Below are 22,300 nucleotides of genomic sequence, written 5' to 3'. Positions count from 1 at the left end.
AACGGAATTTATTAACTCTCGGAAGGTGTGTTCTCGTCAAAGTTATTGGAAAACGTGACCGAAGCGTAAGGAAAAAATAACAAATCTGAAAGATCGATTAAACCGCGGTACAGCATGATGCATACATTTAGGCGCTGTCGCTTCACGAAAAGCGTAATGCACCAAACATTATGCAATCTGCAATGCAAAACAATCTTAAATTAAAAGATTTTATTCGCCTCTTACTGTGCTGCCTTAAAATAAAGCACTTTACATTAAAAATAAACAATAAATACTATTTTGCATACAAAACATGCACAATAATTCTCCCGTAGTTCTTTTATTGATTATCATTATGCATGTCATATCATTATCAAACTTCTCCTTGTCTCCAATTTTGTAGTACTGTTAATATTTAAATTTGAAAAACGAACTCATAAAAATAACAGTAAACGACAGTTTCCAACAAACAGAAGGATGAATAAAACAAAAAGTTACCGAAAAGTACGTCACCCGTTCTCACTCGTTCGCAACGCTCAGCGCCGTTGATGCTGGTGTAATGTGTTTTAAATATGTAAACTCTGTAAATTCGTTTATCGTGTCAATAAACAGTTTTGCTTGTTACCACCGTCATTTCCCGTCAATTTCCAGCCGCGTAATTCTCACCGTCACCATCACCGGACGCAGGAACGTTCAGGCATCGGTCCGCAACGACACATACCTTCGCACCGTTTTTTTGGTACGGATTCGTTGCTGGATGCAACAATATGCGCCCGGACAGCTGTTACCGTTCTCAGAATTGTCATGCAGCACCCGAGTGGTTTGACCGTGGTTTGAGTGGGTAGAAGTGCACTTTCAAAAACTTTTCGGGCGCGCCAAAACAAACGCTGATTTTGCGCAAGAGATTGGCCATTTTATTGAAGAGTATTAACCATTAGCCAACCAATTACATTGGCCTTCGATGCATGCAACGAAAGGAAAAAAAATCGGGCTCACTCACAGGTTAAAAGTTTAAAACACTTTCGCCCGATTTGCTCATCGCACGAAACTTTACGGCGACGGCACTTGTCAAATTTACTTTTCATGTGCCATTTGCTCGTTTGCTTTCGTACCCCCAAAATCCACCACCGCCGCCCAGAAACCGGTACCATTTAATTGCGCTTCTTTTAAAAAGGGAAAACTAAAAGCTGTGTAACTTTGCAGAGCCGACTGATGTTTGTTCTTCTTTATTTATTTGCTACACAAAAGAAAATCTGTGCGCATAAGAGTGATTATGTAATGAGCAGAACTCTTTGTTTGCATTCGGTATTCTGTGACGTCAGAATTGATGGAGATGGTCCCAACCTAAAAAAGTGACAATTAATTGTGTTCTTGCAATTATAAGTTGCATGGACTTCAGTTATTAAATATGAGCGAGTTATGTTTGTAATTTTCCGTTAAAACATTTTATACAAAACACTGCGATGGGCGCCTGATTGTATTCAAAATACTTGATAATTGATTAGCTTATCCGAACTCGAAAGATAAAACTGGTACTGCCTGCATACTTACAGGCGCACCAAACCCCTCACAAACAACCGTGTGAATCAACGTCAAGGGGGAGTAATAAAGAGAGAGTTGAATTTAATTAGCTTTATCGCAACCATGAGCGATCGATAACAAGATTTGCTTCGCTATAAACAATTCACCATCGCATCAAACAAAAACTAAGTTCAATTGAGACATCCGAAAACCCATTTGCCACTAGCGTCCAATGGAGAAGCACCGAACCGATTGCAGCAGGCAACAGGCATGACCTTGTGCGCATGACGCACCGCACTATTTGCAGAAAGGATCGGATCAACATCTTGCCTCGAGTGTTTCGTGGCAAGCAAGCAACAGCAAATCCATGGGAATCGAAATTGCTGTCCCGGGCGTGCTCGGGCGCTCAAGCACAAGCAAATAGCCGCAAGATATTATGTGACAAAATCATAATCCCGTACAAAATCATATTGTTGCAGAAGTAGGGTCCGCCTCGAGGCAACCATTCCCAAATGTCAGCCCGGGCCGGGATGTCCTTTTATCGTCTTACAATGTTTTGTTATTTACTGTGTACACACGCGCACACAACTCGACTCAACTCGTTCGCAGCGGTCCGGGCTGACCCTCGGTCCATATGCTTACCATCCCTTTTACATCGCTCTGTGTTCTGTGACTGTTTTATTGAACATGGTGGAAGAATATTTGCATTTCTCTACATTTTCTGCCCGGAGGTTCGAAAGGACAATTAGATGTACAACCGTTCATACGCTTTTGGTAGGTAGGAAATGGCTTTCTAAAGTTGTTTGTTGTGTTGTGAGGACAGTTTGTTTTTCTTGCTCAAGTGTCCTTAGATTGTTAACTAAGCGATTGTACTGAATTGGTAGTCATTGTCGGATTTAATAACATTTCATTTCAAACGCTGCTAAATAGTCGCTAAATGGATACAAATATGAATGGATTGCATACTTTTAGGCGCTGTAAATAGTAGATTAAATCGTGCTTCATCTGTGGTGTAACTATTTTTATGTTTTATTACTATTTGTTCAGAAACACTAAACGCGGATGAGTTCAGCCATCCAAACAACAAACCTTTTCAATCAGCGAACAATTTATCGCATTTGTTAATGCATTGTTCACCCAATCACGAGTATTGCGAACCTTACCGTCAGGAACATTCGTCAATTGCCTACAATTTCTCAACCTGAATGACCATTTCGTCCACTCGGTGCATGAGTGGCTGTTTGGCTTGTTGTTCAGTAACAACTTTTTCCACAACCGTCCATGCTAAAGTCCTCTTTAAGACCAACCCACCAAAAAAGAAAGGCGAAACAAAAGGCCTTTTCTTCCAGCTTCCGAAACACTTGGTCACCATGGCAAATAGATGGCCCTAAAGCTCCTACCGACAAACAACAAAAGGGACGCATTTGCCCCGAAATGCCTGCCCACCGTACATACTCTTGCATCGGCATCGAACAATTACACCGCATTCTTCCTTTCATCCTGGCCGAACGCAGGCAGGGCGACGCTCAATTGAGTTGATTCTTCATAACAATTCAATCATGTCCGACCGGTGACTGCGTGAAGCAGCCGGGCATGAAGCCGACCTCGGGACGGCAGTTTTGGCCATGTTATATTGCCGCTGTGCGCCGAAGTGCCCGAAAACTAATGAATGATGCTCAAGATGTAGGCGCGTGCTTTTATTATTGGTTACGGAATCCCTTTTCGGGATGCTTTGGGGGGGAAGGGGGGGTGGGAGATATTGTCCGACAAGATAACTGATTATTGCAACCTACTGGGCGAAAAGGTTGAAAGTCGTACAGGTTGGGGGGATCCTTGTTTTGATCCACCTTGGTATGTAAGGTGAGGTTAACATGTTAAGCCTAAAGTTTAAGACAGTTTAGACGAATTTGGGAATTGTTATAAATCTGTAACATCTTTTATGTTACAATATTTGCATTTATACATTATACTTCAAATTCATATTATTTTCATATTTATTTTTTATTTTCAAATTCATATACAATTTTCAAATTCATCCTTCATGGCAATATCTGACTTAAGAAAACTAGGAATTATTACTTGCTGAAGCCGTCGGTAATCGTCAAAATTATGCCATAGATTGAAAAGTCGCTGCAGTTTCGTAAAACAATCATATCGACAGCATATAGTTGCAAAACAAACAGACTAGCCCATTACACCTAGTGCAGGGTGAATCTAGTACAGATTAAGGAATTTGATTGATTCTTCGGAGGGAACGAATGAATCGGAATATGTATTCAAAGATTCATGAGTCCACTAAGCTTCTTGAGTCATCCAAGATTTATTACCTATAAGCTTGTCCGTCCGCTTGGTGTATTGGTAGTGGCGCCAGTCTTCACACGACAGGACCGGTCCAAAATCCCATCGGGACACATCCCCCGTACGCAGGACTGACTATTCGGCTACGTGGAAAACAAAGTCAAGGAAAGTTAGAAATGGCAGGACTAGACCTCTTCAGAACCCCCCCCCCCCCCTTACTTTCCCCCGTTCCAACTATCACTCCGCGACCCCCCAAAATAGGTTCATTTACCATTCCACGTTTAGGTGTCCAAGGGACATAGTTCTGAGCCGAGGATTCAAGAATCTGTCGAGAGTCGATTCCTGATGTGAAAGTCTCCTCACTTTAGATTCATATAAATGACTCTTCTCAAAAGACTCAATAACCACAACACTAATTACAATCAATCAATTGACTCCCCACACTGGTAAAAAATGGCAAACTGGTCTGCGATCATCAATTCTGACTGTCTGATGACGGACTTATGACTGTATATCAACGATTTATGACTGTCATAGTTCAACCTGGCCACATTCAATAAAACCACGACAATGTGCACCCTTCTGATGGACCTCAGATGGTGAATTGTTAGCAAACGAAACTAGCACACTCGGGGTACGTCACGACGGTCGACAACACTCCAAGTTGCCCCGACGGCCTTTCCCGACGAGCTTTCCCAAGCTTCTAGCATACAAATTATCACATGTCGTCAAATTGAATTACTTTCCACCGACGGTACCGTACCTTAACGCGCGCGGATGCATGCGTTCCCTTTTGTCTGGAGTCGTCGACTCCATCCAAACCAATCCTGACGATGCCAATTCCTGCTAACAACAAGGATTGTTCTTTCATCGCGAAACAGGCTGCTTGTAAATGGACCAGAGTGGCTGCTTACATCCTTTTTCTATCAGCTCCTGTCAACATCCTCCCTACCTACCCGGCAGAGGGTGGTAAAAAGGCAGCTAGAAAGGACAACGGCGTAGTGGACACACGAAGCGAATCGTCACGCTGTGCACCGTTACGACTTACAAATTACACCAGCAAAGCTCCACCATAGCCAAGCCGGCTGTGTTAAACCTTTGTTCCACACATAAAGCGCCTTCTCGCACACATCGATACACGAGCGGGATTTATTTCAGCCAACTAAAAGATCCTTATATACTTCATCAAAGAACACACTCATACACATGCACCAGCTGTATAGCATATAGTCATCTCGTTTGCACAACCTCAAATCGCCGTGTTTCCTCTCCTCACTCCGATGGAAATCCTTTCGCAAGGACACACCCAAAATGGTTCAACAACCACAAACACTACTACCGCATGCGCTTACACACACAAACACACACACCAGTGCAACCGGCCCGTATAGCGCTCTCACTTTCATCCGCACGGCTTGCTTGACGTGGTTTTGCTAAAATAAATGTTTTACTTGCAAAGGAACACAGTTTGTACAACTTTTTTTCCGCTCGTTCCTTCGGGAAAAGTTGGCGATGCTGGCGCCGGTTCGGGTGGTTAAAATTACTTTCTTGCTTACGCGTTTTGTGTGTGTGCATGTGTGCCATTTGGGGGGACGCCGTCGCTGGAAGCAGGCACAATAAGAAGCTTCCTTTTACGAGCGAAGCTTGACAAACAACAACAAAAAAAAAAGGTTTGACTTGCTGCAGAACGCTGCCTCGAGCGGAAGGGAAACCCGTGAAGGAAAGACACACTCTGTAGCACAAGAAACCTGATTATTGTATTACAACTAGCCCGCTTGCACAGCACGGGATGATGTACGCAACCGGGCCACATACGGCCATTTTCCCACTGCCAAAAACGTTTGTGTGAGTTTTGCGTTACCGGTCGTGCGCGAGAGTGAGAACGAAGCGTACGCAAACGCTTACGCACAACAGCCAAATACACAGACGAGGGGCGCCATTTTACTCGTGCAGGGCCAGAGCCGGGCGGCAAATATCCTGTCGGGTTGCGAGGCAGGAATGAGATTTTCATTTCTCCGCCCATCCGCGTACTGGCCCCGTCGTACCGGGGAATACCGACCGGATGGATAGGGGGTGAACATTGTACGGAGAAAGAGCGAGTGAGCGAGTGAGCGCGAAAGGGAGATGGTTGGCGGAGTGAACCGGGGGCAGGAAGGAAGACATGACGGAAGTGTAGCGCGTGCAAAATTTTCACAATTTTCCACAAAGTTAAAATAACATTTTCATTCTTGCCTTCGTCGGTGCCGGTCACAGTCGTCGTTCGGTCGGTCGGTCGCTGTCGTTATCCGCGACGTGAACGCCTTTTTGCCTGCCATTTTTCATTCCATTGGTAAAGGTCGGGCTAACCATTCGTTGTACGGTACAATTGTAGTCAAATTTTCGTAAAATTTCGTGTGTGGTACCTGCAATGTACGATTTTATGTGAAAGAAATGTTTTTAAATCATAAAAGAGTGGCAGTGAAGTGATAAACACACGGTACAAAAGATATTAAAACACAAAACATAAGCACAAACCCGAATGGATGGAATTAATTTTCATCAGGGTTTTACCAACTAAAAGGGAAGTGAGCTCTGCAGCAAAAACTGTTATCAAGTGCAAACCATCAGTTCAATTACCGTACAACAAGAATTAGAGTGTTAACGCCATTGCAAAACAAAATGGAGTGAAATTAAGCAAGTGTGTGCGTGTGTTCACAAGTGATTTTGCTAACAACAATATAAGCATTCGAGGTAAAACGTGCCCAAACACCGGAGTGTATGATGCATCCCGCAATGGCATCACCGCTCGATCTGCGACCGTCGGGTTTGCTGTCCATCGGTGCATCTCCCTCACATGCCACCACATCTGCGGGCACTAACGCTTTAGGCGACCTTGCGGGCCAATCACAACAGCACTACCATTCCAGCACCCAGCATCACCACCACCCGACACTGGGCGGTGGTTCCCATAACAGTCAGGTACCACCGTCGGTGAATCGGTCCAGCGGTGTAAACCGTAACCGGTCACGCAGTAGTTCCGGTTCGGAAAATGGAACCTCCGGTGGACAGCAGAACCAACCCAGTGCGGACACGGGGAACGGGACGGATGAAGGCGGTACGACGGGGAAATCCGGTAGCCATCGTTCGCAGAGTCTGGTGAAGCCGCCCTACTCGTACATAGCGCTTATCACAATGGCTATACTACAGTCACCACAGAAGAAGCTGACGCTCAGCGGTATCTGCGAGTTTATTATGACACGGTAAGTAGTGCGGTGTGTTGTAATCAGGCGAGAATCAAAGTCCCCTATCCCAAACATTCAGAGAAGTGGTTAGATCAACACGATCATGTACAAATCCCGACAAGATAGGCAATTATTAAGACTACTGAACTTCCAATATTCCAAGATACCTCAGTAGATGTAAAAGGTCCTTCAGACATCCAAATCTTTATCCCCCAAAAGCTGCAATTTAGACACCAGACTAAACTGCCACTTCCACCTGACAGGTTTCCGTACTACAAGGAAAAGTTCCCTGCATGGCAAAACTCCATCCGGCATAACCTCAGCCTGAACGATTGCTTCATCAAAATTCCCCGCGAACCGGGCAACCCGGGCAAGGGCAACTTCTGGACGCTGGATCCGCTCGCGGAGGACATGTTCGACAACGGTAGCTTCCTGCGGCGCCGTAAGCGCTACAAGCGTACAACGCTTGCCCAGAGCATGGGCTTCCCGGGTGTGTTTGCACCATTCGCACCGTTCTGGATACGGAAGCCGGTGCCCGTGATACCGATGCATCAGTTCGGTCCGGCCCACGCTGCTGCATCCGCTTCGGTGGCCGGGTTTGGAGCGGATGGACCCGGTGGACCGCTAGCAGCGTTGGGACCGGGCCGGACAGGGGACTTTCTGCTCGACAGCAAGCTTAATCTGTTCGGTTCGGTCAAGATGGACGATCTGAACGTGGCCATGATGGAGAACAGTGACTTCCTGCAGCGGAACGTCGATAGTTTGAAGATCTCGAGTGCCATGAACAAATTTTTCCACGGCTATCATCAAGGGCAGGCGGGTGGTAGCGGGCCGCTGATAGATCTGTACGACGATGGGCCCCATCCGGCGAGCCTCGGTGTACATCCGTGCACTGGTGGGCTGGTGCGGGAAGCCATCTCTTACCCGTACGGAGCACATAAACTTGCTGCTACCCGCATGGGTGATCCGCAACCAAGCGAACGGAGTGATCGACGCGGTGATTACGCCGAAGAGGAACACATCTCGGCCGATCTTGATCTTTCCAGTGACGATCGGATCGATGTTGAAAGTGAGGACGATTATAAATCACCGGCAGACTGTGGGCCGGGATCGCTTAGTTACCACGAGATGCTACTGAATGGCCGCAAAGCCATTCCCGAGGATGCACCAGCAAATGCGCACCTATCAGGAGCATCTAGATCGCCACCGGACGTGGAACATCCTCATCCAGCGCAAGCGTCACCCACGATCGAACCATCTGGTGATTACTCCCCGCATTGTAGTCCCACGCGGACGGTGCGTGATTCGGACGATTACTACATCGAAGAGGACGAACAGTCCGACAAGGCAAGCAGTAGCGGAGGTTCGGTGGAAGAATCGCGCCCAGCTACAGAGGAACGTCGCACACATTTCTACACCGAGCTGCAACCTTCGCTGATGGTTGCGGAACCACTGCGAGGGATAGTTCCCGCCAGTAACGGACATCCCGAATCCGGCGTTAGTCCCGGGTATGCCGAAACGACGAAGCTGTTCGATGGTACCGAACCATCGTTTGCGGCCCGCAAGCGGAAATACGGCAATACGAAGGGATTCAGCATAGAGAACCTCATCGGTTGCAGTGTGGAGGATAGATGAATGTAAGAGACCGCACACTTACGGCACCTAACTACGGAATCCTACAAAAACAAAAGAAGATATATCGACACAATGGCAAGCCATACCAAAGAAAACCGTTTTCAGTGCTTCATCCATGTGTTCTCGTGTATAAGTGTATGTGTGTGTGTACGTGTTTTTTGTTTGTGTAAATAGTTAGGCGGATATGAAGCTGTATCTAGCTGTAGTTGTGTAAACGATTGGTTATTGGTACTCTGTTTTTACGCTCATAGGTAATTTTTGGTCCTATCGCACAAAGCCTAGCCAAGACGGGGTACCGATACGTTGTAAATAAAACGCGACACACGATTTTAGTCTTTTAGGTCCTCGACGCTCTAGATGATCTATAAAGAAATCTGAATCCTGTAAAAAAGAATAATCGTTTGTTTCATTGTGTTTCTTACTATATTTAATCTCTCAAAGAAAATAAGTTTATCTATAAATTGATATATGATGGGCTCATTCAATTATTACGTAACGAAAAAATTGACAGTTCTTGGGTCTTCCCCCCTTTACCCGTTTCGTAACGAATTGTAGCACTGGAAGCAACCCGCCAATATTCATTACATAACATTTCGTCGATCTATCGTCGATTTTTACTAATTGCGTTAATTTTTTACCTCCAACATCTAAACCTTCAACCTAGTGACTCCATTTTTGTCATTTATCACGTAATGGAAAATCAGAAATTTCGAATGTTAATAAAAGGCATTACCTTTTAAAAAATACCGTTAAAGTGGCTCTAGAAGCATTGTGGAACAATTAAACACGACTGTTTTCAGCAGATAAGCTGACTACAAACACCGAACACGAAGCCAATCGGTTCTAATTGCCGAATATCGATAATTGATTCGAGAATCCGAGCACTAAAAGGTGATTGCATGATAAAAACTGAAGTTCTATCGTATAGTTGATACCTTGGATGTATCATTAGGCAATGTTTTTACAATTTTGAACAAAAATTTGGGTATACGGCATATGATTTTAAAATGGATGCCGCATTTGCTTTAACGCACGAGGATTATGAGGCTGTTTAGAGATATATGAGCACAACACTTGTTTTATGTGTCGACATGCGATGTAAACACACACCTGAATCCAAAAACCAACGTCTGAGTGAACATCAGAAGGTATCAACATCGAGAATATTGACCTTTAAACATCAGCAAGAAGATAAATATCATAATATTTGTATAAAATTCCCTAGAGTCTAAAGTAAAGGTCCTAATCTTATTGTACATTACGTAACAAAATGTTGACCCCCCTTTTAACACATAAAAACGCTAGTACTAACCACTATAACCGTTACGTAATGAATGAATGTTCCCTATTAGATAGCTGATAATAAAATATTGGTTTACTTAATGATTTACAAAAATTAAAATTTAATTCCACAGTCTAAATTGTGAACCAGCCTCTGCAACATCTGTTAAAACTTCCATTGCTGTTCTGTACGCTTTTCGTCCAGCGTTACTTTCTTTACCACTCCCAAGCTGCCCGTTCGGAATACCTTCTCCGGTGGAATACATTTTGTGTGGATACCGCCCGCATTACGTGCCCCATGTTTGGTTTTGTTCACTGGGGTAAACTTAGTCAGCACCACGGTATGGCTACCCTCGAGGGTCGTCTGGATGCCACACGTCAAACATTTACTAACGTCAGAGCCAGTGCCCGTTCCAGAGATTGCCGTTACTGCTGACGAAGTTGTATCGCCCATGATCACCGCAGGTGCTGGCTGATCCTTTTCCGCCTTCTGCCAACGACTCAACGCTCCGACTAACTGCTTCCGTATCTGGGTGACATCTTGCGCCGATGCCTTCGCTCCCAGACCCTTAACCAGCTCGTACTGCACCGTTTTAAGATTTTGATCCAGCTCGTGCAGTTCTTCGCGTAACTGTGTGACCGTGCGCGTAAGATCACGAGCTGTATCGTTGAAGACGGGGTACGGAACGTGCTGCTGCATGTCCGTCACAAGAGAGCGACGATTTAGCTCCGTTTGAACATCTACCTTGTCCGCCTTCACGGTAGTAAGATAGTTAACCTGCTCGTTGATGGATCTTATATCCGCACGTAGAGCGTCCCGTTCTTTGTCTATTCGCTGGAATGTCCGCTCAAACTCCTGCACTTTAACGTCATGCCGTTCAAGATGTTTTGCAATGCTTTGGAAGTTAACTTCGTAGTCCGATACGAGCATACCCAAACAGTGGATGTCCTTGTCAAACTTTTCCACCTTAGACTCCTGCGTTCCGACACGATACACGACACTATCTAGTCCACCGGCCAGCTTCAACGTATCCTCGTGTTGGGATTGACAACGAGTTTTCAACGAAAGGACTTCCTCCTTTACGGCTTCTAAATGGCTTCTACAACCTTCAAGAATGGCCTCGAACTCGAATGCCGTTTGTGTTGCGCTATCTTTCGCAGATATCTTATCAGCCACAAACGAAGGGGAGGTTAGCTTCTTTCCAACACTTGCTCTAGAACTTTTAGTTGTATTAGACGGCGTATGGCTAGCAGGTGAAAGTTCCTGCGAGTGAAGATCACTGGATTTTTCTGAAGCAGATGTTGATTTGACTAAGAAATCCGAACTTCGTTGATGGGTAGTCGAGTTGAGGCCTTCCTTCTGTTGTCTATCATCCTGCTGTTTTTGTTCATCCCCCCTCGAATATGGTTCCATGTCCAACGGTTTATCTTTTTCACTTTCTGCAACTGCTTGTATTGCATTTAGAACATCGTCTTCCTTTCTACCCACACTTCTACCCATATCCATCGAAGATGGTTTCTTGTCCAAGGTATTACCATTTCCGTTTTCTTTGACTGTTTGTATTGCATTTGGCACAGCTTCTTCCTTTCTACCCAGACTTCCCGATAGCTGTTCTATCGATGACGGCTCCTTATCCTTTGCACTTGAACAATCTTCATCGGTTTTATCAGCAGATTTAGATGTTTCCTTCTCAGACGTCGATAATGAGTCCCTGGATAACTCCGTAATTATATCGCCTTGTGATATGTGATTCACGCACACCACCACTTCCGGGGCTGTTGCTGCTGTTTGCGAAGGTACACTCTCCAGGATTAATTTATTCTGCTGCTTTTCTCCTTCATAACGTACGTGCAAATCGATCAAACTGCTCAAAAGTTGGTGCAGGGCCTTGATATTGATGCGCCCACTTCCGGACGTCCCAAATGTTTCGCCAAGTAGTCGGTTTAATGCTTCACCCAAAGCGCCATTACTTTCGCTCGGCTCAACCATTTCGAAATACTAAACACACACAGCTGATGAGAAGACAGCGCGTGCTGTGATGGTTTCCGAAAGAAATTCGCTCCACACATTATACAGTGGTCCAGCCGTGGTTCAGTTCACATTTAACCATCAATAGCGCGTAGTTAATTTGTCCTCCCTGGAACTAAGAGTTTGTATTGAATATTCATCTTTTTGCGGACAAATAAAATAACAGATTCAACGAAGACATACCGGGGTAAGGAACGTTTATTGTGGTAAGAGAAGATTATTGCATAAATCGGGCGTCTCGATTGCATCCCGCAGCGAACAATCAATTCGCCAAGGAATCTCTATCCCTTGTCAAACGCCAAAAGGATAAGCGCGGGATAAACGCATAACAGCATAACATCGATGCATTTATGAGTTTCGATGGGCGATGATTTGGATTAAGAAGCAGACAAAGCAAGCGAACGCGGGAAAGAGATATCCGACATCGGATTAATGTCCACAAATCGACAACCGATGGCTACTCGGACCAAAGGATATGAATCGGTCAGTTTAGAAATGGGACACATCCTGCTCATTCTTCTCTTTCATTCATCCTGACTGCATCAAGGTATGTGAGATGAGAGGACGTAAGCTTTAATTGTTATTTAAATTACACTTCAATTAAACGCTTCGTTGCAGATCAAAATATTTTCCCTCGCGCACCATACCAGTCTGTTCCGCTTGGCATGAATAGGGATTACATATCGAGCATGGCAGGGCAGGAAACATTTGTGGTCTTTCTCTCTCTCTGTCTCTCTTTTGTACGATAACTTTTTACGTAATGTTCCTTTTCCTAATCCTGCAAGACTCCTGCCGATTTGAGAGATATCTTTGATGTCTGGCAGGGTTTTTGTTGACGTGTTGCAGGAACATTACACGATCCTGTAAAAGAGTATGTGAGGAGTTAGGTTTGAGAGTGGAACCATTGAAGATGTGAATTGACAAAATACAGAAGACATCAAGAAGCAACTGCGTAACTTACTACTTCAAAAGATATGAGTTCATTCATTGCCGGGGCTATCCAAATATGTAGATAACTGCGGTTACAAATTGTCCAAACCTATAATTTAACTAAATAGAAAGAGAAACACAAATCTCCCACATATTCTCGGTTACAGCAGGTTATCAGTTTACGCTTTCCGATACCTATTATCGCTGACAAATGATATCCTGATTCATTCAATTAAATACAACCGTTCACGTGCTGCTTCCCCTTTTCAACCCTTACCCATTACATGCAACTCTCTGCTCCTCCTCCTCAATTCAATAAACTGGTTGGCAATTGACTTATCATCCTCACCCAAACCACACGCATCACCAACAAACAGTGAAGAGAAAACCTCTCTAAATGGCCTCAAAATAGGCTAACATATTGCAGTTTAATCCTTTTTAATATCACCGGTTTCGATTAGACCCCCCACGCACACTATCCGTCTGAAACCGCAATAAACTGTTCCGTTCCTCTCGGGCGGTTTGGCCGAATAAGCCACTTGTTTGCCGGACGAGAAAGGCAAATAAGCCATAGTGTTACTGATTCCCCAAATAGATTCTCGAATGGTTTTGAGCACGGAAAGCAATTTGTCATTGTGTGCCAATGGTGGGCAAACCGACACCATTCGGTAAATTTCGAATCGACGCCAGTCAACATCAAGGTATCGGAAATCCTTCTCCGGGGTTGAAGAAGGAGAGAAAGCGAGGTAACAAACCGTATAAATATGCTAGATGATTAAAACTGGTGTCCATAATGACGACGATAATAATCCGTGAAATATCACCATGTTTATCCCCCTGCCGTGAGTCGTATGCGGTGCATATGCAAGGTTTTCCATTGTTGTCATGGAAATGCATCGCCGTCTTTTCTCTCAGCCAGGATCAACCGCTTCGGCCCAGCATCACCCAGTCGGCATGATGGGCACGGTGCAGAAGGGTCGTTTCATTGTAGACAAAAGGATTACGGTTGGAAATAAACAGCACTTACCCTTGGCACCGAAGAATGGCACGATTGAAACGGTAGCACGGATGCAACCTTTGGATCATTTGCACCGAATGGAATTTTTTTTCTGGGTTCCACCTACCTTCTCTCCCAACGGTATGTGGCAGCGAAATGAAAACGGCCCGCGGATTCTGCACATACACGCATACAGTCCGTTTGTTTACACTTCTGCTTTTCGGCTCTACCATTTATCATTCATCCGGATTAATAGGTACAGATTCATGGCACGGTGGAGTCACTTATAGCGTTCCGCTTTTTCTCTTCGACGCAAACTCTCGATAAAAAGCAACGAGCTGGAATGTGACATACGATATCAAACACGGAATCACCACGGTGATACAGGAATGGATGTGAAAAAGAATGCTTAACTCAAGAACAAGCTAAAGTGTATTGTTATTTGAGGGAACTTTAGCGTTGTCTACTGAAAAGTATTCAACCATCTATAAATCCTTGTACATCAGAGGCGTTCTAATCCCGCGTATGCAGTAAAACTTTAAAACTTCACATTTTGCTAGTCTATATCATAAATACTGATATACTACGATACGGCGTTTTAAACATTGTGGTGCAGTGGTACAACAATGTCCCAAACAAACTGAGATTTGATCACGCAACCGGCTTTGAGCTCTAGTTTGTTTACGTAGAATTCTACTCCGCAATCAGGTGTTATCTATTAACCTTGTGCAACCAGTACTGACAACATGAAGGCAAGCTCATATTTTTCTCTGGAAAATATTAGTTTAAGAGTGAAATATTATGAAATTTTGTATAAAAGCTTTTTCCACATCTTTTTATGAAAGTTTTATGAAAGTTCTGAACACCATACGTCATTTTGTTGTGCCACGGCGGCTCCACAGTGTTTCATCAAATGTCAAACAAAGCGAAGATACCAAAACAATGTCAATTTTCTTCGCACACGGACGAAAACCGTCGTAACATAGTGCAGTAAGATTGATCACAAAACCGGAAAATAACACAATAATTTACACAACTCGTAGCTCAAATTATCCAGCACAATGAGTCAACCCGCGGAGGAGAAAATGGACATCGATAATGAGAGTGCATCCGCTACCGGCAGCACATCATCAGCGGCATCGGCTGCGATGCCAATGATTCCATCCACTTCCAAAGCTTCAACGCCGCCTGTTGTGTCGGATATGGATAGTGCCGGTGGATCTAGCGGGAAGCCCGTGCCAATCCAGCCGGAGGGAAGAAATGTGATGGCTAGCAGTGCAACGATCCCGTCGGTTACCTGCTCACTGCATCCGCTCGTGATTATGAACATTGCTGACCACTGGACACGTACCCGTGCACAGCGAAGCAGTAAGCCGTTGGTGTTTGGTGCGCTTATTGGAAAGCAGAAGGGACGTAACATCGAGGTGATGAATTCGTTCGAGCTCAAGTACGATATAGTGAACGATGTGGTTGTTATTGCTATGGATTATTATCAGGTGAAGGAAGAGCAGTGTAAGTACCCAAAACTGGCCTGTTCACTTCAGCAAGCGTACCTAATATGCATTTTTGTCCTTGGCAAACAGATAAACAAGTGTTTAGTGATCTCGATTTTCTCGGCTGGTACACGACAGACACTATTCCGTCGGAGAAACACATTAACATTCACAAACAAATCTGCGAAATCAACGAGTGCCCCATGATGTTACTGCTGGATCCTCTTAATCGTAACATGAACGTAAGAAATGGAATAGGAAAGAGGAATCATACAAGCAATTCGTTTAATCTGTTCCTCCATTTCTTTTGCACAGCTTCCAATTGCACTGTATGAATCTGTGATTGACATAGTGCAGGGCGAGGCCATGATGTTGTTCGTGCCACTCGTCTATACACTTGCAACGGAGGAAGCGGAACGCATCGGTGTCGATCATGTGGCCCGCATGTCCAATAACGAGACTGACACTAACTCCACCGTAGCCGAGCATCTGCTCGCGCAGTACAATGCGATCAAAATGTTGAACTCCCGCGTTAAGATCATACTGGCGTACATAAAGGCGGTCGAAAACGATCAGCTTAAACCGAACCAGGAGATACTACGAATGGCCTACTCACTTAGCCGCCGTCTACCGATCGTTCAGAATCCCTCTTTTAAGGAAGATTTTTACACGGTAACTATCAACCCAAGGTGACCACGTGAAGATTGATTTTAATTCCTCTTCGACTTCTTACAGCAATCCAACGACGTCGGACTGATTACATACCTGGGAGCTTTAACCAAGGTAGCCAACGATATGAATCAGCTGGTAAATAAGTTTAACGTTCTCTACGACCGTCAAGCAATGGGACGACGCTTAAGGGGCATTTTCTTCTAATGCTCCAGCACACAGCTCTCAGCTGGTTACTTTTAGTTTCCGTTTCTTTTATTCCCTTTTTTCATTCATCGCTCCTTTTGTTTTTTTACAAACATCCTTTCCATCTTCAGAACACTTGCAAACCCGTTTGTATAGATCTGCTATGCAATAAACAAGAAGAAATGTGGCTTTAAAGAGCTACCTAATTTTGCATTGCCGAAAGAAACTAACGCCACATCATCCAGCTTCCAGGCTACTTTTGCGCCTTTGACGAGGTGCTTGAGGATGTTCCTTGGGCCGATTTGCCTTCGGTGACTTCCTCTTCGCCTTCCTCATCCTCGTCATCATCGTCTTCGTCGTCATCATCGTCGTCGTCGTCATCATCTTCGTAGTCATCATCCGATGACCCTCCCGAAACCTCGTTGTAATGATCGTGACTGGTGCGGTAAGCCATGTACTCATCATCATACGCATAATCATCATCCTCTCCATCGTCATCAAGCCGTTTGCGTCCATACTTATGACTGCGAACTAGAGAGAGAGAAAACACCCAGTTACTCGTAGATATCCACTAGCCTGGCAAACACTTTTTCTTACCCGACATGCTGAGATCCTTCGTCTGACTTGTCTCATAGTTACACTTCGGACACGGTATCGGTTTGTTCTTATCATACTTGAACCCTTTCCGGCGGATATGGTCGTCGCAGTAGCACGTTTTGCACCGTAAGCATGAGTACTGTCCCAGCTTGTTGCACGATTGGCACTTGTACGATTCTGATTCCAGTACCTGGCACGAGGCCTGATGTTCAAACTGGTCGTCTTCGCAAAGAAAATTGTTGCAGAAGCTGCACTTAAACATTCGTCCACCGTGATCCCATACGCCACGCTCGCACTCGATGCACACCGCGTCCATCAGCGGACAGGTGCAGGCATGCGACTGGAGACACTTTCTTCCATGGCATATCCACGCCTCGCAATGGTCACAGATTGCACCAACCATCTGTAGGCCAGTGGTAAACACACCCGCATGCTTCACCACACAGTCACCGGTTTTGAGCATGCATTTCTGCTTCCCGCACTGAGCACAAATCGGCAGTCTCTGAAGGCTTTGGCAGAAGTAGCAAAATGCTCTGGACTTCTGTTTCCTGGGGAGACGAACGAAAAGAACATCATTGCCCTAGTGTCGACGGAATATCCCACGGAAAAGTACATACTTGCCACACTTCTCGCAGTCCATTGCAACGTTGCATGGTTGCTCGGGTAGCTGAAATTCCCGGTTGCGGATTTCCTTCTGCCGAAGCTTCTGTTTCTCCGCTTTCTTTCGCTGACCGGTCTTTTTCTTCGGCATCCTGACTTAATGGGGCAAAAGCCGAAAGTTGAAGCGGTGCTCAGGGCAAAGAAGGGCTCGTAAGAATGAAAAATGCACTATTTCACACCACCATTATCCAACATAATCGACGACGAAAACACAACACAATGCACTGACTGACGTTTGGGTATGCTGGCCTGGGTATGCTGACAGATGAACTCTGTCAAAACGTACCGGTTGGCGGGATTGCAATCCGCCCACAGCTCGCGCGCGGCTGATCTTCCGCTACATTGCACAATACGATAATGGCAAGCCAAAAGCGGAAAGATACCATCGATTGGACGGAGTACTTCATGGCGATGGCTTTCCTCGCGGCAAAACGCAGCAAAGATCCATCAACGCAGGTTGGAGCTTGCATCGTGAACGAGGACAAACGGGTGGTCGGTATCGGGTACAACGGGTTCCCCACCGGTTGCAGTGATGACGAATTTCCGTGGTCCAAAACGTCGGATAATCCGCTCGAGACAAAGTACCTGTACGTGTGCCATGCGGAGGTGAACGCCATCCTGAACAAAAACAGTACGGACGTCAAGAACTGCACCATGTATGTGGCTTTGTTTCCTTGTAACGAGTGTGCGAAAATTATCATCCAGTCGTCGATCCGGGAGGTTGTGTATATGAGCGATAAGCACGCGCACAAGGAGCACACGATCGCGGCAAAGAGAATGTTTGATGCTGCCGGTGTTCGGTACACACAGTACAAACCGCGCCACAGTCAGATAGTGATCGATTTTACCGAAATCGATTGGGACAGTTTGAATCAAGTGCCTGCAACCCCAAAAAAGAACGGAACAACTGACGGAATAGACATCACTAGGCTCTCTCTAAAAGAGCACCCCTAAACTAGCCAAATTTATCAATCGCTTCTGTTTCGTCTACTCCGCAATAGACAGTAAAGTACGTTTCAGTAAAAAAAAATACAAAATTACTGGATTCAACGTAAAACCCATCGATCGTATCGGTTTATTGTGTGAAAATTAATCCAATACTTTTAATAGCAGTATTTAATGTTTTTTTACAAACGTCTTTTTGATCACGCCTTTGGCCGAACGAATAACTTGCCGACGTTCTTCTTTGTGTTTTTTCAACTCCGATTGGTATCGTGCCCGTTCCCGATCTTGTCCATTTTTACCACTCTTGGATCGTCCGGTGGTTGTGAACGTAATTTCCCGTCTACCAACTCCATTCTGGAACAGTACGTTTGTGGTTGCATGTTCTAGCTTATTCACACGCTTACCAAGAGAAACACTGAAACAAAAAGGAGGAATACTGTATAGTAAATCCGGAACATTACAATGGAAGTTGATACGTACGATTGAATTTTCTTCGCAGGTTGTATGATGTCAAAGTTTGCTCCTTCCTCTATGGTCAAGGAAACCTTTTTCCCAGATTCTGCATCTTCATCCGCCTCCTGGTCCGCTGGCGCACCCCACTTGGAAGATTTATTTCGACGTTCGTTTGCTTTTCTATTTTTGAGTTTTGCAGGCACTGGCACATCTTCATCCATTTCCTCGTCAGACTCATCTTTCTCCTCTTCCTTTTCGCTTTCACTCTTCTCACTGTACAAATCATCGTCCGTGCTCTTTCCTTCCTCCTCCTCGAGTGCCGTAACGACGACGTTTTCCCTGCGTCTTGCCTTATCACGATCGGCGCGTTTCAGTACCGCACTGAGAAGTCGATAATCTTCTGCCTCTTTATCGATCTCGAAGTCGGGATTATCAAACATCTGCTTGAACCGATCGTCTCCCAGCAAACCCTTCGCAATGGCGCTACGTTTTGTGTTGCTCATGTGTTCCTCCTGGATGAGGTGCTGTGCGAGTTCTCGGTTTACCTTCGGTAGGGCAGATTTCAGCTGCAGACGAGCAGGGCGGCTAGCTTCAATCTGCTTGCGAATTTTGTCCTTACGGAAACCATCGAACGCAAACGAATCCGAAACAGCTTTAGCCTTATTGTACAAGCGAATGTTGATAAAGAACCTGAGACGAAGAAAAGATGCTTCATTGTGGTAGATGTACAACTAATTAAAAAAAAAACCTCAAGGATACGTACCCATGCATGTATGCACGTAGCATTTGCGTACCCTCTAGATGGTCCAGCTTCAATTCTGCAAGTTCCTGCTTCGTTATAAACTTGTAATCATCGTACACATTCTGCACAGACTCGGATGCAATTTCCTCGACCAAATTATCCAGGAACGAGCACCATTTCGGGGCTGGTCCTTCACTTGGGATGTAGTAGGGTAGCATTTTTACATCTTCCTGCGCAAACATGAACAATCCACTGCCGGGAAAGTGGGCAAAATCGTTGAAATTACTACGCGTCTCGATGCAAGCCTTTTGCTTCAGCGATGTTTCATCCCAAATCTTCAGCATAGCCGCATCGAGCGAGTACACCGAATTTTGATCCGGTTGAAAGCGTATCTTTTTGATTGGCAACTGATTAAGATGATCCTTTGTCGCGATAGGACTGCGCGCTCGAATATCAAACAGCAGCACGTGTCCGGTGGATGTGCCGGCCGCTAAAGTTAGACCATTTTTAAATTCCAAAGCTGTAGCAGCAACAACGCCGTTTGTGTTTCGAAAATTTGCAGCAACATCAAGCGTGCCGCAACATTTCTTATCACGGTAATCCCACGCTTCGATCATTCCATCCTGCGTTCCGACACAAATTAGTTGATGTTCCGGATTGATCGTGATACTATCGATAGCAGTGGCTCTTTCGCTCGTGTATGGCAACAAGAACTGACCCCGTTCCATGTTCAGCCGATAGATTTCGGGCGAAGTGCCAACAAACAGTAGATCGCACGTTGGCTTGTGATAGGTTAAATCTCTGCCAAACTTTGGAATACGCAGTCGGTAGTGTCGGCCGGCAGCTGCATGTATCTCCACAAACCGATCCGCATGTAGAAAAGCAAGCTTGCTGTAATCATCGGAGAGGATGGCAAACTTTTCCACCTCCGAGTCGAAGCAACGTTCAAACTTCAGCGACAGATTGCTCACTTCGAAACACTTCACCCGTGGTTTGTATGTCCCCGTAGCTAAGATGTACTGTCCATCGGGGGAGATGGAAATGCATGACGCCACACCGGGCATATCGAAGTCTTGTATCAGCTCTATATGTCGATCGCCGTCCGCATTTTTCTTCGATGCCTTTTTCTGCTTGTGATCGGTAAGCCACTGTGAAATGGATTAAGCGAAGCATTATCAAATATTCTCAAATATCGCTATTTCGCGCTTTCCTTACCTGTGGTATGGATTTTCCTCCACTTAGGTTGTAGATTTTAACATTATTTATGTCCGTGACTAACATTTTCGAGCGAATTTCATCGAAATGTACATGCAAAATGTGTTCTTGTGTTTATTCCAGCCCGCCATGCAGCAATTCTGTCAAACGACGAAGCACATTGTAAACAGATCGTCTCGACCAAGGTGTACCTAGGAGCACTTTTCCAACGCGCACAAGGTAAAGATATAATAGAAACACGAGAAAAACCGTGTCCAAACGAAATCATCATCGTTTTTTTTATGAAACAGATTGAGCATGGAGTAAAAATTAACAGCACAATATCAACATTGTATCCAGTGGGATGAGGTCAACATTTCAATCGTCTTTTAATCCTTTTTTATGCACCTTCTCGTACCACAAGCACTAGAGCCGTGCAGTAATACCCTTTTTATTATGAAATCTGAATGAAAACACAATAAAAACCCGTTGGTAAAATGATATTTTCAACCAACTTTCCTTTTGTTATTTAAATTTACCAGTTTTTCGTTGATTTTTGACATTTGAAAGATGACGCAAACCGGGCAAAATCACGATGCAAGAGGTGGCACAATCGCAAATGCGTTCTGCATCTGCCTAATGTCAATTATTCATTAAAATGCCCATTTTTCGGTTTATTTTCATCATGTTCAGTGGTACATATTTGCGAAATAATGAAAGTACGTATGAAATTATGTTCTGTTACTAACAACCAAAATATATCAATAATTTATCAATTGTTATTTCCCAAAAGCGCGCACAACGGTCTCAATGTGTCAACAAACAAAACGTCAAAATGGCTCAAACGCCCATGACCTGGCCCTTTTCAACCACCTTGGGCTTTTTCGAAGCAAGCGAAAACGGTCGCAAAACGCGTAACGACGGACCTACCCTGAGTGTTCTAGCCATTTTATTATCTATTTTACACAACCATTCCACCAGTACGCCAATTGCACATGCGTTTGCCATGAAGAATACGCCGATTTGGCAGTGATTAGTGCAACAATCGCTGTGTAACACGAAGCTCAACCACGGATTGCTGTCGGAGAAGCAGAAAATGGATGCGTTCGGTTTGCATGCTACGCCACACACCAGCAGCTGCTGATAGTATGTAGTTGCGTGAATGAAAATTCAAGTGATTCCGTTTCAAAGGTGTTTCTGTGTCAGGAAGAACGCACCGAATGGAATTGCGAGCCAGTGAATGATTGTAACGTATCGTGAAAAGTGTTGCAAGCGAGTGATAAAATTGAAGCGCTTCCGTCCCTGTTGTGGGTTCCGTTTCGCTGTGCGTGTGTGTTTACTGTTTCGTGATCGCCCTGTGTACCGCGTGCCGTACTGTACCGCTTTTTATCAGTCTAGTCAAGAAAACGCCACCGGAAAGTGGATGCTGAGCTCCGTTTGTTTATGTTTCGGCAACAGGGAACAGGCTAC

At 44.9% G+C, this 22,300-nt stretch overlaps 5 protein-coding genes across 5 annotated transcripts; 3 read left to right on the top strand and 2 right to left on the bottom strand.

Moving 5' to 3' along the window:
- Window positions 1–6,558: 6,558 nt before the first annotated feature.
- On the top strand, window positions 6,559–8,654 carry LOC128711767 (uncharacterized). Its single transcript, XM_053806653.1, has 2 exons — window positions 6,559–7,037; window positions 7,283–8,654. Exons 1-2 carry the CDS (start codon window positions 6,559–6,561, stop codon window positions 8,652–8,654), a joined length of 1,851 nt encoding a protein of 616 aa, XP_053662628.1.
- Window positions 8,655–14,952: 6,298 nt separating this feature from the next.
- Window positions 14,953–16,260, top strand: LOC128711532 (COP9 signalosome complex subunit 6). Its single transcript, XM_053806413.1, has 4 exons — window positions 14,953–15,403; window positions 15,475–15,626; window positions 15,700–16,056; window positions 16,120–16,260. The coding sequence occupies exons 1-4, from the start codon at window positions 14,953–14,955 to the stop codon at window positions 16,258–16,260; spliced, it is 1,101 nt and encodes a 366-aa protein (XP_053662388.1).
- Window positions 16,261–16,492: 232 nt separating this feature from the next.
- On the bottom strand, window positions 16,493–17,587 carry LOC128710776 (zinc finger protein 330 homolog). Its single transcript, XM_053805629.1, has 3 exons — window positions 17,454–17,587; window positions 16,837–17,384; window positions 16,493–16,770 (listed from the first exon to the last, which is right to left on the bottom strand). Exons 1-3 carry the CDS (start codon window positions 17,585–17,587, stop codon window positions 16,493–16,495), a joined length of 960 nt encoding a protein of 319 aa, XP_053661604.1.
- Window positions 17,588–17,853: 266 nt separating this feature from the next.
- On the top strand, window positions 17,854–18,450 carry LOC128711171 (deoxycytidylate deaminase). The gene has a single exon (XM_053806036.1). The coding sequence runs from the start codon at window positions 17,854–17,856 to the stop codon at window positions 18,448–18,450; it is 597 nt and encodes a 198-aa protein (XP_053662011.1).
- Window positions 18,451–18,612: 162 nt separating this feature from the next.
- On the bottom strand, window positions 18,613–20,917 carry LOC128714612 (nucleolar protein 10). Its single transcript, XM_053809485.1, has 4 exons — window positions 20,852–20,917; window positions 19,658–20,784; window positions 18,922–19,584; window positions 18,613–18,856 (listed from the first exon to the last, which is right to left on the bottom strand). The coding sequence occupies exons 1-4, from the start codon at window positions 20,915–20,917 to the stop codon at window positions 18,613–18,615; spliced, it is 2,100 nt and encodes a 699-aa protein (XP_053665460.1).
- Window positions 20,918–22,300: the final 1,383 nt, after the last annotated feature.

This window comes from Anopheles marshallii, chromosome 3 (assembly GCF_943734725.1).
Source record: "Anopheles marshallii chromosome 3, idAnoMarsDA_429_01, whole genome shotgun sequence".
Classification (NCBI taxonomy): Eukaryota; Metazoa; Arthropoda; class Insecta; order Diptera; family Culicidae; genus Anopheles; species Anopheles marshallii.
Note: the sequence above shows the minus strand (reverse complement) of the source record. Positions and strands in the feature narration are given on the sequence as shown.

What these genes read in the sequence shown, in the direction of transcription:
- LOC128711767 (XM_053806653.1), top strand. Translation starts at nt 6,559, where the DNA reads ATGCATCCCGCAATGGCATCACCGCTCGATCTGCGACCGTCGGGTTTG. An exon ending in TGCGAGTTTATTATGACACG is followed by an intron (nt 7,038 to 7,282) that starts GTAAGTAGTGCG and finishes TCCACCTGACAG; the next exon opens with GTTTCCGTACTACAAGGAAA.
- LOC128711532 (XM_053806413.1), top strand. Translation starts at nt 14,953, where the DNA reads ATGAGTCAACCCGCGGAGGAGAAAATGGACATCGATAATGAGAGTGCA. An exon ending in TCAGGTGAAGGAAGAGCAGT is followed by an intron (nt 15,404 to 15,474) that starts GTAAGTACCCAA and finishes CTTGGCAAACAG; the next exon opens with ATAAACAAGTGTTTAGTGAT. An exon ending in TTAAGGAAGATTTTTACACG is followed by an intron (nt 16,057 to 16,119) that starts GTAACTATCAAC and finishes GACTTCTTACAG; the next exon opens with CAATCCAACGACGTCGGACT.
- LOC128710776 (XM_053805629.1), bottom strand. Translation starts at nt 17,587, where the DNA reads ATGCCGAAGAAAAAGACCGGTCAGCGAAAGAAAGCGGAGAAACAGAAG. An exon ending in GACTGCGAGAAGTGTGGCAA is followed by an intron (nt 17,385 to 17,453) that starts GTATGTACTTTT and finishes TCGTCTCCCCAG; the next exon opens with GAAACAGAAGTCCAGAGCAT. An exon ending in GAAGGATCTCAGCATGTCGG is followed by an intron (nt 16,771 to 16,836) that starts GTAAGAAAAAGT and finishes CTCTCTCTCTAG; the next exon opens with TTCGCAGTCATAAGTATGGA.
- LOC128711171 (XM_053806036.1), top strand. Translation starts at nt 17,854, where the DNA reads ATGGCAAGCCAAAAGCGGAAAGATACCATCGATTGGACGGAGTACTTC.
- LOC128714612 (XM_053809485.1), bottom strand. Translation starts at nt 20,917, where the DNA reads ATGTTAGTCACGGACATAAATAATGTTAAAATCTACAACCTAAGTGGA. An exon ending in GAGGAAAATCCATACCACAG is followed by an intron (nt 20,785 to 20,851) that starts GTAAGGAAAGCG and finishes TCCATTTCACAG; the next exon opens with TGGCTTACCGATCACAAGCA. An exon ending in CTACGTGCATACATGCATGG is followed by an intron (nt 19,585 to 19,657) that starts GTACGTATCCTT and finishes TCTTCGTCTCAG; the next exon opens with GTTCTTTATCAACATTCGCT.